This window comes from Borostomias antarcticus, assembly GCF_949987555.1.
Source record: "Borostomias antarcticus genome assembly, chromosome: 25".
In the NCBI taxonomy this organism is placed as follows: Eukaryota; Metazoa; Chordata; class Actinopteri; order Stomiiformes; family Stomiidae; genus Borostomias; species Borostomias antarcticus.
In genome coordinates, this window is record NC_140258.1 from 9620456 (window position 1) to 9637955 (window position 17500).

Below are 17500 nucleotides of genomic sequence, written 5' to 3' on the forward strand. Positions count from 1 at the left end.
TGTGTTTATTGGTTGAGAGGTCAGTGAACTCACGTAAGAGCCTGGGTGTAGTTGAAGACGGGGGTGACCCCCAGGAACCTCTGTAGGCCCTCCATCACCAGGGCAGGGTTGGAGCGAAGCTGGGAGCCATCCACTATGTGCAGCTGTACACACAGGGACACACAAATCACAACACTGACTGCTGTTGCTCGTAACACTGAACACTACGGAAGGTACACTGCTGTTAAAGGTGTCAGCACTGACACGATAGACATTTGGCTGTTTGTGGTAGGGGTGAGAAGCTAGAGAGAGAGAGTGTGTGTGGGGGTTTACCTGGTTGGGCTGGTAGTGGCGAAGCCAGCGCTCCAGGTGGGTGGCATAGGCCCCGGGTTTAAGGCAGCGTCTCTGCAGCATGAGCATGTCTCGTGGGGACGTCGGCCCTGCCGTCACCACCTGGTTGAACGTGTGGTTGATGGCCGCAGGGTCCTGGTGAGCTCGCTGGTGCTGCGGAGGGGGGGGGGGCACGCAAAGGTTTAAAAGGGTGATGCGCAAGTCAAAGGTCATCACAGGTCCATCTGTTAAGAGGGTCCGACGTATGTAAATGTGGGCGGGGTCGTACCTGGTACCAGGAGTAGGCGCGGTCAGCGGGGTTGATGAGCACGGCCAGGACCTTGGCCCTGGGCAGGAGGGCCCCGGCCCTCTGGGGGGCCACCTCTGTGTCAAAGTAGTTTGCACTCTTCTCAAACATGAAGTCTGTGCTGACGTTGGAGGGGAAGGGGAAGAAGTCCATGTACCTGGATGGGGAGAGCGGGAGGAGGAGAGAAGGAGGTGGTGGGGGAAGGAAGGATAGAGAGAAGAGGGAGTCAGTAAAAGTCTTTTTTTCCCCCTGAAATACCAGACAGGTGAAAGACTCATACTGTGGAGGAACCGACGTGCTGAAATGTCAAGATGTGCTGAAATGTCAAACGTTTCATCTGAAACAGCCTTTCCGTCCTGCGCCTGAATCTTGTTCTCCTTCCGTAAAGCCTTCAAGAGGGCGGTGCCTTCAAGAGGGCGGTGCAGTCTTACCAGTCGATGCCGTTGTCGTAGTTGGGCCCGCTGAAGAACTGGATCTCCTCGAAGGTGACGGGGCTGGGGAAGCTACTGGTGATGGCAGGGTGGAGGCTCAGGAAGGAGTGGAGTGCTGTAGTGCCTGAGAGGACACAAGCATGACACGCACACTGTTTACACTCTTTTGGTGTGAGTGTGTGCTTTTTTTTTATTTATTTAAGAGTGTGTATGTGTGCATGAGACACGCAGTGAGGGTATGTGTGTGTGTCTGTGCGTTTCTGTGTCTGACCTGTTTTCTGTGGGCCTATGACCAGGAACCTGGGTAGCCTGTCGCAGGTCTTCTCTTTAGACCAGATATCCTTGTGTCTCTTGTCATGACAGGGGTTCTGAGGAGCCGGGAACACAGGGTTTCCACATGCAATATGGTGATAGAAAACTTTACGGTCTGCTTTCAACAGAAATGTGTCATTCTGCTGCCTCTTCCACTATCCAACTCATCATATACTGTACAGTACACCTCGACGCCACTGAAAAAAAAAGCAGTTCCCTGACCTGCCATAGGGGGTCCCTCTCCTCTGGAAAGATTTGGAAGTATTTTTCGGCCAGCTGGACAGGGGGCAGGGTCTGTAGGCGCAGGTTAGTCCAGCACTGGACGAACTTCACCAGCGACTCAAAGGTGTACAGGCCCAGGCGGTCGTTACCGTAGTTGGAGAGGTGGGTCATGAAGATGCTGATCTGCATTGTGGGAGGAAAAGAGGGGAGGAAGAGTTGGTTGTTGGTTATTTGGTTGATAGAGCGATCACACTTTACGTTTAGGGCTTGAACTCTGACAACTTGACAACACTGGACAGAGAAGTGGCATTCAAGATGGATTCGGATGGAAATAATCATCACGAAACACAGTCCTTCAAGTTGAAACTGTAGTCTTTCTCCCATTGGAGTGTTTAAAAGTTTGGAATTGACCCAGCCAGGAATTTCTCAAGTCCGCTGAGATACTCAAATGCCGACAGTTGAGACGGCAGATCACAACACAGTGTGTGTGTGTGTGGTCTTACAGGGTTGAGGAGCACGGTGAGGAAGAGCTCTCCTCCACGGATGCTTTTGTCCAGCTCCTTGGAGCCCCCCGGGTACTCGTTATAGAAGATGGTGTGCGTGAAGAGGCCGCACGTCTGCCTGGGCAGCACCTGGAGGGGGGGGGGGGGGTATGACAGAGATGGTGGGAATTGATAAAGGCACGAGTCGCCAAGTATGTTGTAGAATTATTCTAATCAACTCTTAAAACATACATTCATGTTTCTCCATTCACATAAAAGGTTCATTACTTTTGCAAAGGTTTTCCATAGCTTAACAGCATGTGCTGTTAGATCAAATGTGATTAGAAGGTACAGAGCATAGCTATTTATGCTTGATCATGACACACCCCTTAGTATTGGTTTAACCAATGGAAACATGAGAAAGCAAGAGAGGAAGCAGTGTGAGGACGAGGGGATATTGACCCCCCCACTCACACCCTAACACCAAAGGCAATATAAACACAGCGGGGGTCTCTCTCTGAAAACCCATCTGTTAGGCAACAACTTCCCTTCTCTGTTCTACAACTTCCCTTCTCCATTCTCTACACTGGCTCCCTGTAGCAGCTCGCATGCAGTTTAAAACTCTGGAACTAGCCTACAGGGAAATGAAAGGAACAGCTCCCTCCTATCTCCAGGCCATGGTCAAGCCCTATACCCCCTCCCGACTATTATGCTCTGCTACTGCGGGGTGAGTGGTCTATCCACATGGTCATGGCTCTTCTCTGTCCTGGCCCCGCAGTGGTGGAATTAACTGCCCACTGACGTCAGGACAGCAGAGTCGCTGCCCATCTTTCGCCCCAGGCTCAAAACCCACCTCGTCAAGAAGTAGTACCAGGATCCTCCCGCTTAAGCACCTATTATATTTTTAGTTTGCTGCTCTAGCACTTTGGCTTTTACACTAGATTATGCTCTTAGTCACTTGTTTAGAAATGCACTTGTGAGTTCTGGTGAGTAGTAGTACACTGACTTCCAACTAGGGCTGTCAACTGAGCTCAGAAATGATAATCGACTTTCTCTCAAATATTTTCAGAAAATCTATTATATTTGATCATTGGTATTATTATATTGTGTAGAAAATGATGCATATCATGGAACTGGTCAGTACAATTTCTAACCACAAGAGGGCGCTCGCTACCTACTGTCAAGAACAAGCCAAATAAGTGAGCTAATATTTCGCTTCCGTCTCTGACAACATTCAAGTGTTCATAGGATTCATGTATTCAAGTAATACCCAGTCAACATGGGTGACATTTAGTGCAAACAGGGTCCTTTTATTAGGCCTATAGCCTAGCCAACTGAAAACTAAACAAGAGGAATAGCCTGTAGTGCTGGTCCACTTGATCAGATTTAGTGCTTGTTTACAATGTTCCCTGCCGTGCTGAGGAGAAGACGCGCTCTGATATTACTGAAGAACGCTATTTCCTCGCCACCTAGCTAGATAGATACAGTCGTTAGGCTGTTTTTCAGTCGTGATGAAACGAATAAATACTAATGTGGAATGTGTTTTGACATGATTAGAAAATGGGCGGGACTCAGGAGCCTGTGTGGCGCACACTGCTTTAAAGTAGCCTAACTAGCCTACTAATCACATCTACATTTTTAAGATTGATTGTGCATTTTTTTCCTCAAAGTCGACGACAAGTCGAAGTTTGAATATTTATTGTAAGTCGCTTTGGATAAAAGCGTCTGCTAAATGACTAATGTAATGTACTATAATGTAACTCTAATAGAAAGGTTACCTGCTGTTTAAATATATTTTTTATTAAAGTTGCACCGAAATGGCAAATGCATTCTGTCCCATTTTGGGTCACATACTTGGTCAGTGTTCACCTACAGGTATTCAACGATGTATGCCTCTTTTTTTTTTTTTGCGACTTTAAACAGCAAAAACCACCACACCAAATACAGAGACTTTAAAACAGACAAATAACCAGTATATTGTGAGGAGGCGGAGGTTTGGCACCTGGATGCCGCTGTGGATGAAGCCCCTGCGGTAGCGGGCGGGGCGGAGGTGGGGGTACTCCTCTGTGCTGGTCACCTTGATGCCCCACACAGACTTCCAGGCCTCGTACAGCTGGCTGTGCACCGGGTAGACCCCTGAGTGGTGGGGGGCCACCGCATAGCCCATGTCTGTGGGGATGCCGTGCTCCTGGAGGGAAGGAGACGCAGAAGAAGGGATGGAGGGAGGGAGGGAGAGGGGGATAGAAGGGAAAGAAGATGTTAGCTACCGTGTATGTTTCGGGATACCGAAATCAAATACGAACTCTGGTACAGTGAAGTCTGGGCAAAAACGAGTATGTCTCCTTTCAAACATTTCTAGTTTGTCACTTCTCCACCAGGGGGCAGCATACCCCTGTTTCTAATACACACTTGATAGAACTGCACCGGCCAGGATGGATTATTGCTTCGTCCTCTAGAAGGAACACAACAAAGCATTGATGAATCCTGTGCCTCTGACAAACCTGTGTGTGTGTGTCTATGTATGTGTGGGATGCGGCGGTGGCTATATAGAGTGAGGTGTGCAGTGAATGCAAAGTGTGGCCCTCAAGACAGTGTGCCCTTGCTAAGCAGAAGCTGTTTGCAGCCTCATTAAGCTGTGATGAAGGATCCCTCTCTCTCATGACCAGTCTGCTCTGAGAGACCGTCCATCACTGTCGGCTGCGAGGGCAGCTGGGAGCCAGCAAGGATTACAGGGAGGGGAGCAACGCTGGTCAGTACACACACACGCACACGCGCACACACACACACACACACACACACACACACACACACACACACACACACACACACGCACACACACAGTCTGACTGGAGACCCTGGCACCCAATGCCCATCACTCCATCAAGCCAGCAGCAGCAGCCTTGGGGAAGCTTTGGCCATCATGTCTGGGGGGCGTGCAGTGCACATTACGCCCCTCTTTTTGATGTGGCAAGTGGCAAGGTCCCGTGACTCTAAACAAACACACACACACAAGGTGAAGAGATGGAGGCGCAGACACACACGGGAGACTGGAGAGAAGGTACAACGTAGCAGTTGTAGCTACACCATAGAGTTGACTGGACATGATGTGAAATGTCAATGTCATTAACAAGAAGGAATGGAGAAAGGTCCCGGCATCCAGCGATCCAATGAGCATTTCTTTACCTGAACCACGAGTCACAAACCCATCTTATAAACTACAGCTTATTGTAGCCGGGGGATATTAATTTGATCCTTGTACCTAGTGCATGTGTTCATCTGTCACACATGTACCAAAGCCCACCACCTGGGGGCGCTCGCCACAATTCATTTATCCCATTGCAAAGTACAAACTTGAATTTGCAATAATTGCGGCCACACAGGAGCCTGTCTACTTTCTAAATCCAGTTCAGAGCTTGGTGCCTAGTAGCTCTTTTGGTGCTTGTTAGGATTCTCATGGGTTAGTACTCGTGGTTAGGTGCATTGTGGGTCCAATTATCGTTATTACAGTCATTATATTCACAACATAGATTAGATTACTCTTATTTAGGTAGTTCAACATGTTGGGATTCTCATAGGTTAGTGTTGGGGTTAGTGAACTGGTGCAACCACCAGGCTGAATATTTTGTTCAACCCCCCCCCCCCCCCCCCCCCAACAGAACCCGAGATACAGGTATCGACCTGGCCGCCATGGAAAATGAATGGGGAACTTAAGCCCCAACTGAATGGGGGTCAATAGGTGGATTTATTCTCCATGCATCATGGGTGGAGGACGGGTCCACTGTGCACTTGTTCAATTCAGTTTAATTCAATGGAATCCATAGAATCCTGAAGGAAGCATAAATAAAGCACAGCTCTGTTGTGCCAGCTAGCACCGTAAGGCTGCTGTTACAGATCATTCCTTTTCACATTGATATTTCCAGCACAACTAAAGCTCTACAGGGGACATCAGGCCAGGCCTGCCGGCGGAGCTCAGCTGGGCTATTACGGTGTGAGAAGGGTAGTATTTTACACACCATGCACTTAAGCTCAGGCTTTTATTGAACGGTGATCATTTATTAATCTCTCAACTTTTTGTATTAAGCATTTACACTAGGATCACTCTCGTATGAGTATACCCCCAAAGCAGACACACCAGGCTAGCCTTTGTTACAATCTTATATGAATGCATTTCTGAACACTTTCCCCCACCTGGGCGAAGAGCATGTTGAGCCTCATCTGCTCAGCCAGGACGCTGACGTTGTGGAACAGGTGGGGCTGCATGTGGCTCCACATGTGGGGGAACCACCAGAACTCCTTCCTGTGTCGCAGCAGCGTGTCATCGCCCCGGTCCTCCTCGTCTGTGCCTGGGGGAGTTGAAGAGGGATGGGGGGGGGGGAGTTGTAGAGGGATGGAGAGGGGGGGGGGGGGGGGGAGTTCATAAGGAGACATTCTCAGCGATATTACTGTACAACATGCAGAACCCCTCAGGATGGATTTTCCCAGGCTAGGATCTTAATTGTAACCCCAGATAGAGCAAGTCTACAATTAGTCCAGGAAACTGGTCCTATAAGAGTCAGGGACAGTGACATTATGACATGTAATTGTACACTGACATTCAGAAGTGCATTCACTGTACCTGTGTGGTAGAACTTTCCAGAGAAGCCTAGGTTGAAGGTGAAATTGGGGACCAGATTTCGCAGCTTGTTCTGAGTGCTGAGTAAGGCCTACAAATAGGGAAAACAAGGGTTTTTGCATTATTCTGTAATTTCATTGTTATTTTTAATTCCACAAACAATGAGAGACTCAAGTGAAATATACACTGTAATTGTGCTGCTGCCTGTCTTGGCTAGGACTCTCTTGTACTGTAAAAGCAATTGTCTCTTCCTGGTTAAATAAAGGTTAAATAAAATAAATACACAATTTACAATTGAGTCATTTAGCAGACACTTTTAAAAAGCAACTGAACTAGTAAGGGATAAAGTACCTTGCTCAAGGACACAATGGTAGGCAATGACTATCACTGTCATCTGTTTCTTGCATTTTTCCTACTCGTCGTCACTGAAAATGAGGGCAACCTCAGTGTCCTTCCGAGTATAAATAAAGGATATTTTAATTGAATTGACTTTCAGGTGGCCTGGCCTGGTATTGAAACAGCGACCTTTGAGTCAGTACTACACCAAACAATAAGCTTTGTAATCTAATGTCTATAAAAGCATCTCTTTCCTTTGATGATTTTACCTCATTTGAATACCATGTTGTAGTTTTAAAGTGTCACTCCCCAGTTATGGCAGTAACTGTGTATAGACCACCCAAGAAATGCCATAGTTTTTAATGCAAATTGAAAACAGGAGAGGGCCGAGAATCGAACCTTGGGGCACCCCTATACTGCAGGCCTGCGGAGGCGAAATTTTGTTTTTAACTCTGACGCATTGGGAGCGATCATACAGATAAGATTGCAACCAAGTGAGGGTTCCAATTCGTAGTTGGATAGTTTAGAGAGGAGAACAGAATGGCTCACAGTATCAAACGCCTTGCGTAGATCTAAAAATATAACTCCTACAATTACCCCTTTGTCAAGACTTTCTCTAAGTACCTCCAGGAAGTAACAACAGGCTGTTTCCGTGGAATGGATGGCACGGAAACCAAATTGCATCGGATGTAATAGACCTTCCTTGTGGAGATGGGATTTCAACTGGTCTGCAACCACTTTTTCGAGTAGTTTAGAGACAGCTGGGAGGATGCTAATGGGCCTATAGTTAGTTATTTCCTGTCGGTTCCCTGCTTTAAATACAGGAGATACAATGGCGGCCTTCAGGGTCGATGGAAACACACCTTCATCAAGGGAGAGATTAATGATACATGTGAGAGGTAGGGCTAGAGACTGTCTATGACTTTTAATAAAGGCGGGATCAAGTCCCCAAGTATCTTTGGCCTTAGAGTTCGATAGAGAAGATAGAATTTTAACCACATTACTTTCACTGACAGAGGCGAGTTGCAGTACAGAACCCTCAGATGCAAGTGCAGAAGGCGCTGGATGTGCCGATGGCGCTGGACAGTATTGCACATTTAGAAAGGTTCTACTCAACTCAGAGACAGAATTAATAAAATAGGTATTAAAAGCAGTTGCCATCTCGAGGTCGTCGCTCACTGTAGAGTCAGACCTTAACATACCTGACCATTTATGTATTTTCTTTACAGTATTGCTACCCAAAGCTGTAATTACTTTGTTAAGAAGCGCTACCTTAAGTCTAACTCGCTTAAGCTTAACCTTAACTGTAGCAGCTGATCGTTTTAAAATAATGATGAATGCAAATAGTGTAACAACCCCAGAAGTGGGGCCTTCACTAATAATGATTTAGTGTCCATCTTTAATGATAAACTGGGTGCAGCCCTTTACTCTGTAGCACCGATAAAACTGAAAAAGGTCATAGCTAAACATAAAGCTCCATGGAGGAATGAGGAGATAAATCAACTTAAGAGAACATGTAGGAGAGCTGAGCGCACATGGAGGATGACCAAGCTGCAGGTCCACCGAGATCATCTTTAAGAACACCTTTATTCCTTTAATAAGGCCATAAGAAATGTTAGAAGAAATCTTTTTTCTCAACTTTTCTCAACGATTGACAACCTCTTAAATGCCGCCCCCTCTGCTGCAGCCAACATGTTCTCTACCTCCAAGTGTGAGGAATTTGTACCATATTTTAGAGACATGATAACTGACATTAGGATGAAATATCACCCAGTTAAGACCAAATGTTTTGCTTGATGACCCTATTCGTCCACGGAGCAGTGTTATGAACTTGTTTACTCCAGTTGACACAGAGATGTTGAGCAAAGTGATATATCAATATGTCAAATCATGTACCCTCAAAACTTTGATGATACAAAAACAATTATCAGATGCTACACACCAAACAATAAGCTTTCTAATCCAAGGTCTATGGTAGGATCTCTTTGTTTTCAAAATATCCAAAAACATCAAGTAATACTTGGAGTTGCAAAGTTATCAAATAGAACATTTTAATTTTCAACCACGAAATGGAAAAAGTGTACCTGTACCTCTTGGACACGACAAAGGGCAAGAAGTACAAAACAAGTCAAGCTGACGCAGACAAAAACCTGAGCGATATATATCAGTTTTCTATCTCCATCATCCACACAGCACCACATAAGTGATGTCGGTACCAATGGTAGATATGCTGATACTACTGGAGGTGGGGCTGGAGGCCTATTCATCTTTCATTCCCAAACATTTTATCGCCTCACATCGGTTGACTCCACACGGCTGCATTAATTCACCGCACAAACCGCAGCGTGGTGGGAATAATGGCTCTGCAAATCAACCCTGCCTTGGCCAGAAAGATCCCTTAGCTTGGGTCCCTGGCCTGCGCTGTCCAAGCCTCTGGGACAAGAGAGACAGAGAGAGATAGGCTGCTGCTGTAGCCAATATGAGAGATGCTATCTATCACTGACGTCTATACAGAGGATGGGGGGTGGAGTGTGCGGGGAATGTCACTGAGCGCGTGTGTGTGTACAGTGTGTTTGCCTTGCAGATTAAGGTAAAGTGCGTGTCTGTGTGTGTGTTTGTGTAGGTCTGTGTTTCTGGGCTGTGATATCTCTGTTTGCTGAGGAGGACCAGAGATTTGCTGACCGACCGATAAACGTGTCGCTCCCCACAGAGACAGAGACGAGGGATACACACTTATCTGATGACATGCTCAGATTAGAGGCTGAACAGCCATACTGCATCTCCTCACTCTGACTACACCACACAGACAGACAGACGGACACACACACACAGAAACACAGACCGACACAAACAGACACGCTCATCTTTCAAAAGGCCTTTGGATTGGACCGTTCATGCGACTGAAGATGGTGTGGGAGGAGTGACCCTCTGTGCCAGTCTGGAGGCTTGAAGGTTGAGCAAAGAACCAGAGGGTGGGGAAGGTGGCGAAAGGTTTGGGGTGTGTGTGTGTGGGGAAGGGGGTCCCGGGTCGCCATGGCAACTCGGTTCCACCCACGCTCGATGAAGACACTGGACAGAGTCTCACGTATCCATGTTCCAGACTGACCACGGAACTCAATCTCCAACGCAATAATAACACACGCGCACTAACAAGCATACTTCTCTTCTGTTCGATCGATGGTGCCCTCGCTCGCTTGGCTTAAAACACTCACTTTAACCTCAGGGCACTGGCTGACTTCGCTCACTGGCTGGACTGTCTGCATAATCATGCAAAACACCCCAATGGCACAAGTCCTGCATGACGTACCAGTTCTTGTGGGTATTTGTAAATTCCCTTACATACAGTATATACAAGCATGGGAGTTGGTGTAAAGGCCAATGTTTCCTGTTCTAATCATTTTGGGGAAGATAAAGGATGAGGTGAGGATAGAGCTAACGGTCTGACATGGACAGAGTAGGATTGATCTGTTTAATATAACAAACGAGAAAAAACGCACAGCGGCTAAATGCCTCCGCCCAACAATGCAAGTTGTAGTTTACATTCAGTTGACCTTTGACATTTGAATACCAAAATCTAATCCAATTAATCTAATTAAGTCCAACTGGTCATTTTACCCAAATATGAACAAATTCCGTTAGGACATTCTTGAGATATTGTGTTCATCAGGCCAAAAACACATTTTGTGAGGTCACAGTGACCTTGAACTTTGACCACCAAAATCTAATCAGTTCTTCATTCAGTCCAACTGGACATTTTGGCCAAATATGAACACATTCTGTCAAGCCATTCCTGAGATATCGTGTTCACTAGGCCAAAAATGCCTTTTGGGAGGTCACAGTGACCCTTGACCTTTGACTCCCACAATCTAAGCAGTTCATCCTTGAGTGCCAGTGAACATTTGTACCAAAGGGGAAGAAATTCCGTCAATGCGTTCCCGAGATATTGCATTAACAAACATCGGACGGATGGACGGACGGACAACCCGAAACCATAATGCCTCCGGCCAGGCTATCGCCTGAGAGGCATAAAACAATGTCTGGTGATATGAATGCTGATTTGGGATGCTGGACTGAGCACCCATTCACTGTAATAGAATGTCAGTCTAGCATCCAAAATCAGCATTCATATCACCAGACCAGTGTTCATTTTAACATCAAATTTTGATCTGACTAAAATGCTTTTTTATTTTTTGTCATATTTTAGTCATCTGAATTGTTTTAGTTTGAGTTGACTAAATAGAATTAAGATTTTAGTTAACTCAATCAACAGTAGATTTAGTCAACTAAAATCCAATGGGTTTAGTTAAAGTCTAATGCAGTATTTAACCATTTCTCTACAACTCATTATACAGTACTCCTGGAGGAAACATCTACTGTAATAGACTGATGGACAAAGCTACTGAATTACATTTCTATGCTCTCTCCCCTTGCCTGTGTGCGAGTTTTTTTCAGCGTGAGCCAAAGCTTTCGAGTGTTGTGTGTGGTGAAATCAGCTTTAGTGCTCATGAGTCACTGCTGAGTCCGACCCTGAGTGAGACGGGAGGAGAACAGTGCTCCGTTAGAAGGGGTTTGTTTGTGGCTCTGCTGCAGCAGCGTACCTCACAGATCTTCTGCTGGTGGGGCTGATCTGATCAAGGCTGTCTGGCTCAACAGGAGGGCCATATGGCAGCCAGTCAACTGCACACAACAGTGGGGCTAACACAGGCACATGCCAAAGCAAACAGCAGCACAACGAGCTGGGGCTGGAAAACCTATTCGACATGTTAACCAGAAAGAAAATACACCTCTAAAGCCTTCCCCTCTGTTCTCAGCTTCGCTTCCGTTCAGACAGCGGGCTGCTCTTCACATCTACTCTGTAATAGGATTAGAAAGAGCATCCTCGGTAGCTTTGCACCACAGGTAGATAACTCCATCCCCTGAAGAGCTGTGGGTGTGTGCGTGTGGCTAAAACCAGCCTGAGAATGTGTGTTTAAGTACGGGGGGGCCATGCCTTATCGTCATTGCAATAACATTACAGACTCGATTCGGTGCGGTGGAGAGATCATTTCAAAAGATATTAAATACAATTCTATTAAGGTCTTCGGCGCATTATTGAGTGCTAAGTGGTTCCACTAAGGTGTCTCGCTAATCGAGACAGAGCTGCCTTTGCAGTTTCGGGGGAAGTTGTGAGAAAATTGAGGCTGGAAAATCAATATGCCATTTTTTCTGATTACACCAGCTCGCCCAATCGGCTTTGTGCTCCGAGAGAATCCATATACACTCTGTTGATGCTGTTCTCTCCACTGGCAACGCGGCTACGAGGCATCCGTCTACCTGTCCAGATGCTCTCAGTCATATACGATCTCCACTAGAGCAATTAACTAGAAATCTATCATAGGAGCTGTGATGACAGCGGAACACATTGTTAGTGCCTAAACTACTTATTTTGTCCTCCTTTCCCTAATGCACTTGTATGTAAAACTAGACCGTAGACAATCCTATCAGAGGAAATGGATGACAAACCAATTCACTGCTTAATTGACCAGCCCCCCCCACCCCACGGAAAGGCGGCGCACGCTCGTTCAGAACAACCCGCCCTTCCTGCTGAAGCGTCACGTTATCCCTCCTCACATCCGTCGTTCTCCAAATGGCGGAAGCCTCATTACTCCTCCTATTATTCCCATAGATTGTGTTAATTTGGTTTGATGCATTTGGCAGAGCAGCCCTCCAGGCAGCAGTGCTTTTTTCCCCAACCTTCACCTTCTTCTTGGCATTACAAACTGCTGACATGGGCTATAGCGAGCTGTATGGGGACCAGAGACGCAAACCTATTACGGCGGCTGTGATGTAGTGCGGGAGTCTTGCGCCTCTGCGTTTGTCACTTCAAATAAGGCTCGGCTTTAGGCCAGGGGGGGATTGACTCAATACGTCTGACTGTGGTTTTCTCGGGGCGAGGCGGGCAGCACATGCAATCAGGCCTATAGTCTGAAGGGTGTCAGGCTAACGAGAGAGCTAAAGACGATGGGGTTTAATGGTGGCAGAGACAGGCTGCTAATGAGATTCTGACTGATGCACGGTAGCGTGCAGCTAGCGGAGTTGCCGGCAACAGGCCAGTCAAAACTTAGTGAGAATCCAATTGGAAATCGATCTTTGTTTATATCACGCGCGGATAAGAGGAGCACTTACTTCAAAGCTGAGTGAGTAAGTGTGGACTTGCTTTCACTAGACTCTATAAGTAAGTAAGTCTGTTAGTAAGTCTGCAGCTTTGAAGTAGTCATTTTGATGTGGGCTGACACGCATATTGATCGTTTCACGGTCGAAGACGATTACCGAATGGGTAAAGACACATAAGCTGACTAAACAGGGAAAGAAAGAGTGAGAGCTTGAAAGTATGTGTGTGAGAAAGGGTTAGAGAAACAGAGAGAGAGAGAGAGAGAGAGAGAGAGAGAGAGAGAGAGAGAGAGAGAGAGAGACGAGGAGAGTGGACCCACCTCCACGTCGGACACCTTCATGCGCGTGCCCTCCTTGCCCACAAAGATGTCGTCCACATCCACCAGCAGGTGGCGTTCCAGCGACAGGCACAGCCTCTTGCCCGTCAGGTAGGCGATGGCGTCCACAAACACCAGCTTGTGCAGCCAGAAGTTGAGGTTGTTGCCGAAGAGCACCCTCTGGATGCCGTCGTGCAGGCCCAGGTCCTGGACCACGGTGGCGTGGACCGAGCGCAGCTGGCCCAGGTGGGCCAGGGTCTCGGAGGACTGGGTGCTGGCCAGCAGGACCGGCTCGTAGGTGGAGTGGTTGGACTGGAAGACGGTCCAGTCGTCGCCGGGCAGCGGGCCGGCCTCCACCTCGTTGGGCCTGGTGATGTAGAGCAGCGGGGCGCTGGGGTTGATGCGGTAGTCGCGCAGGCCCAGGTGCGAGTGCAGGAAAAGCGGGAAGCCCTTGAGCTGGGCGCTGAGCAGGGAGTTCTCGTTGGCCTTGAAGAAGCCGATGATGCCCACGCTGTACTCCACGCAGTACTTGTCCAGGAGGTCGCGGTTCCAGGCGTCCAGGTTGACGTACTTGAGCACGTTCTCGTAGATGACCAGCGCGTAGCGCCCGCGGTTGCGCTCCGTCAGCGTGGGCATGTCGCCCTTGCCCGGGGCGATCTCCGTGCGGTAGCGGAAGCGGCTGGACTCCAGGATGGCGACGATCTCCTGGCCCAGCTGGGAATAGATGCTCTCCACGAACACCAGCACCACGGGCTCCGTCCGCGAGTTGTCGAGCGCCTTGACCTGCCGCAGGCGGCCCGAGCGCGGGGGCAGGAAAAGGGGTGTCCGCTGGCCTCCCACCCCGCCGGCTCCTCCCACCGAGGCCGGCGCGCCCCCGCCGCAGTCACTGAAGGGCAGGGGCGGCGCCTCCTTGATCTTGGGGCTGTTGCTGACGTAGTAGGCCAGGCAGGCCATGGAGAGCAGGCAGAAGAGGATGAGCGCCAGGATGAGGCGGTGCAGCTCCAGCTGCCGGACGCCGCGCACCAGCTTCCACACGCCTACGCCCAACATGGCCGACGGCCGGCACGGGGTTGGCAGCGCCAGGGCAGAGGAGGGGGCGGGGCACCGGCGACGGTGCGTGGCAGCGGCGCGAGGCGGGGGCGAGGAGGGAGGAAGAGGAGGGGGAAGAGGGCCGAGCAGCAGACAGAGGCTCTAAGCTGCGCTGAGGAATAGCCATTTACGTTAGGTCACCATGGCCCCCATAGCCCGTGACGCTCCGCCCGCGGCCCTGCTGCTCTCGCCACCTCCTTGGATGAACGGACCGACGGAAGGATGGAGGAAACGGACAAACTCGCTGGCTGGCTGCTCTGACTCACACAGTCTGGGCTGGACTCTGGGCTCCCGTTCCTCCCCCTCCTTCTCTCTCTCTCTCTACCTTTCTCCCTTGCTCTGTCTTCCAGGCGCGTCAGTCGTCAGCTCTGCTCTAAGAGGATTGAGTTTCTCCCTCTGTGCTCCTCACACACGCTCCTCCTCCTCCTCCACTCGCTCCCCTCCTCCCTCTCTCCCTCTCGGCAGATCAGCAGTTTCTCTCTTCTCTCCTTTCTCTCTGTCACTGAGCACCTAGTCGCTCGATGTCCACACGGAAACACGGGACGTTGTCGGTCGAGCTGGGTGGCATCAGCGAGCTGGGTTGTATCAGCGAGCTGGGTTGTATCAGCGAGCTGGGATGTCCACTTGTAGATGTGGGCGTGTAGCAACGCTTCTCAGGTAGCCTGTGTGTTTTAGCAGCGTCTTGACTGGGGGTTGGCGGGGCTGGGGCTAAGCCCTGAAGACTGCCCCCTGTGGAGGCCCAGCTTACTCATCTTCGGGGGCGGTTGTTAAGAACACGCCTGGAAAGAGGGGATGGGGGGGGGAGAGAGAGAGAGAGAGAGAGAGAGAGAGAGAGTTATTGCACTTCAGGTCACGCTCCATGTTCTTGAGACAATTTTAGAGCCCTCATCACCATAATGTGGCGATCATGACAATGCAGAACAGAAATAGAGGTGAACTGAGGTCAGCAGAGTAACAAGGCCATGCTTGATTATAATGAGGATACATTTGCATTAATAAAACATGAGCTCGATGTCCAACTAACAGGTTTGAAGTTCGAAAACTACACAGACAGCCTAGTCAACCTTTTGATGAAACTTCTGGCCCCATTCCGAAAGTGCAAATTTGGAGGAAAACCCAGTGCACCTCAAATACTTTTAAATGAGTTTATGATGTAAGAACCTCACCCAGGGTGACATATCACTTGGTCCGCAGTGCGTCCACATGGCCTGATGATCACAGCCTATCCCCCTCCCCCCGTCCTCCTCCTCCCATAACCCTGTCATCCCTCTGCAGCCTCTCTCTCTCTCTCTCTCCCTTTGTCTCTCTCTCTGTCTGTCTGTCTGTCTGTCTGTCTGAAGCACTTTTTCTCATGGTGCCCAGAATAGCAGCCCTGTAACCTCCCTCCTAACTCAAAGATAGCATTACAGGTGTGAAAGGGAAACTCAGAGCTGACCTTAAGACATCAGTGCCAAAGATTATGGCGGTAGGTGCCCAGCGCTTATGGATCCCCCAGTGTAGGTGTGTGTGTGTGTGTGTGTGTGTGTGTGTGTGTGTGTGTGTGTGTGTGTGAGAGAGAGAGAGCGAGAGAGAGAGAGAGTGAGTTTGCGTTGTATGGTTAGGAACTCAATACCAAAATGTGTGTTAGTAAACTGGGAAATAGCAGGGGCATCACACCTGCCTTACAAGGGGAGTCTGTGGGGCGTTGGGCCTGGGCCAGTGAGGACACCTTTAGAGGGCTGGGTTACACACTGTGCCTTACGGGACTGGATGGATCAGGCCACAGGACTGGCTCAAAAGCGGAATACACATCAACACACACACACACTGTACACCATTTTACTCCCAGACACTTTGAAATCGTCAGACATTGACCACCATTTTTGCCAGCCAAATTACCGGACAACGCTGATTTGCGATCTATTTTTGCACATTTCTTAAATAATTTCATCGGTTTTACCCTCACTTTTGTCTTGAGTTATGACTTCACGTTTGCTGTGTGACAAAAAAACTTTTATATCACCTTTGATTATCATTTGTTTAATAATTGGCTGTTTAGTTCATTCATTGAGTAACAAATTCATTTTACAAACAACAACAATCCTAGTCTCAGTATTGGCAGTTAAATGGACGGTCGCAGTAACGTGTTTGTATAGCTAACGGCGTGTAACCGTGGTTACTGTGTGGTGCAACACAGTGCTGAGAGGAAAACAAACAGCTCATATAGAAACAAACACGCATGCATACATCCATCCACTTGACACAAACATAACGGCCCCGAGTCGGAAAGCCAGACGCTTGTTGCCCTGCTCTGTAAACAGGATCCCGCAATCTATCCAAGTTCCCCCTGACATGATCGATGCAGCCACGGCGCGAGGCTACTGTACATTTCCTGGGCAAGCACTTAAAGGATCATTTTCTCTCAGAAGTACTAACGAAGCCCTGGCTCTCTAGCAAAGGCACCTTGACAAAGAGAAACAGAGAGGGAGGAAACACCGCAAGCTGCACAGAGAGAGAAACAAGCGTGTGTGTGTGTGTGTGTGTGTGTGTGTGTGTATGTGTGAGTGGACAATGAAAAATGACAAAGAATTAAGCTCTAACCCCACTCCTAATCTCACACACACACACACACACACACACACACACACACACACACACACACACACACACACACACACACACACACACACACACACAAACACACACACACACAGTGAAAGACACAGCGCCCTGGCCTAGAGAGGAAGTGAACTACTTCACTCCTCGGCCCGGGCCCATCCATCATCCATCAGAGTGACCTGTGGGTCTTAACAGCAGAGGGGAGGAGAGCAGCATCCTGAAACAGGAACCAGCTCTGCTATTCTTAGAGCCTGAGAACGGCATGGGAAACAGACAGACACACAGACACACACACACACAGACACACACACACACACACAGACACACACACCCTT

General features: G+C 48.6%; 1 protein-coding gene across 1 annotated transcript in view; it reads right to left on the minus strand.

Annotated features, from left to right (window-relative positions):
* ndst2a (N-deacetylase/N-sulfotransferase (heparan glucosaminyl) 2a) overlaps positions 1–17500 on the minus strand; it is a 100849-nt gene that overhangs the window by 1409 nt on the left and 81940 nt on the right. The window contains exons 4-14 of the mRNA XM_084458923.1: positions 13482–15346; positions 6679–6766; positions 6252–6406; positions 4066–4251; positions 2085–2213; positions 1582–1764; positions 1319–1415; positions 1048–1171; positions 599–773; positions 313–483; positions 34–143 (exon numbers count right to left, since the gene is read on the minus strand). Coding sequence (XP_084315049.1) covers positions 34–143; positions 313–483; positions 599–773; positions 1048–1171; positions 1319–1415; positions 1582–1764; positions 2085–2213; positions 4066–4251; positions 6252–6406; positions 6679–6766; positions 13482–14528 — 2465 coding nt within the window. The 5' untranslated portion in view covers positions 14529–15346. The remainder of the gene's footprint in view (positions 1–33; positions 144–312; positions 484–598; positions 774–1047; positions 1172–1318; positions 1416–1581; positions 1765–2084; positions 2214–4065; positions 4252–6251; positions 6407–6678; positions 6767–13481; positions 15347–17500) is intronic.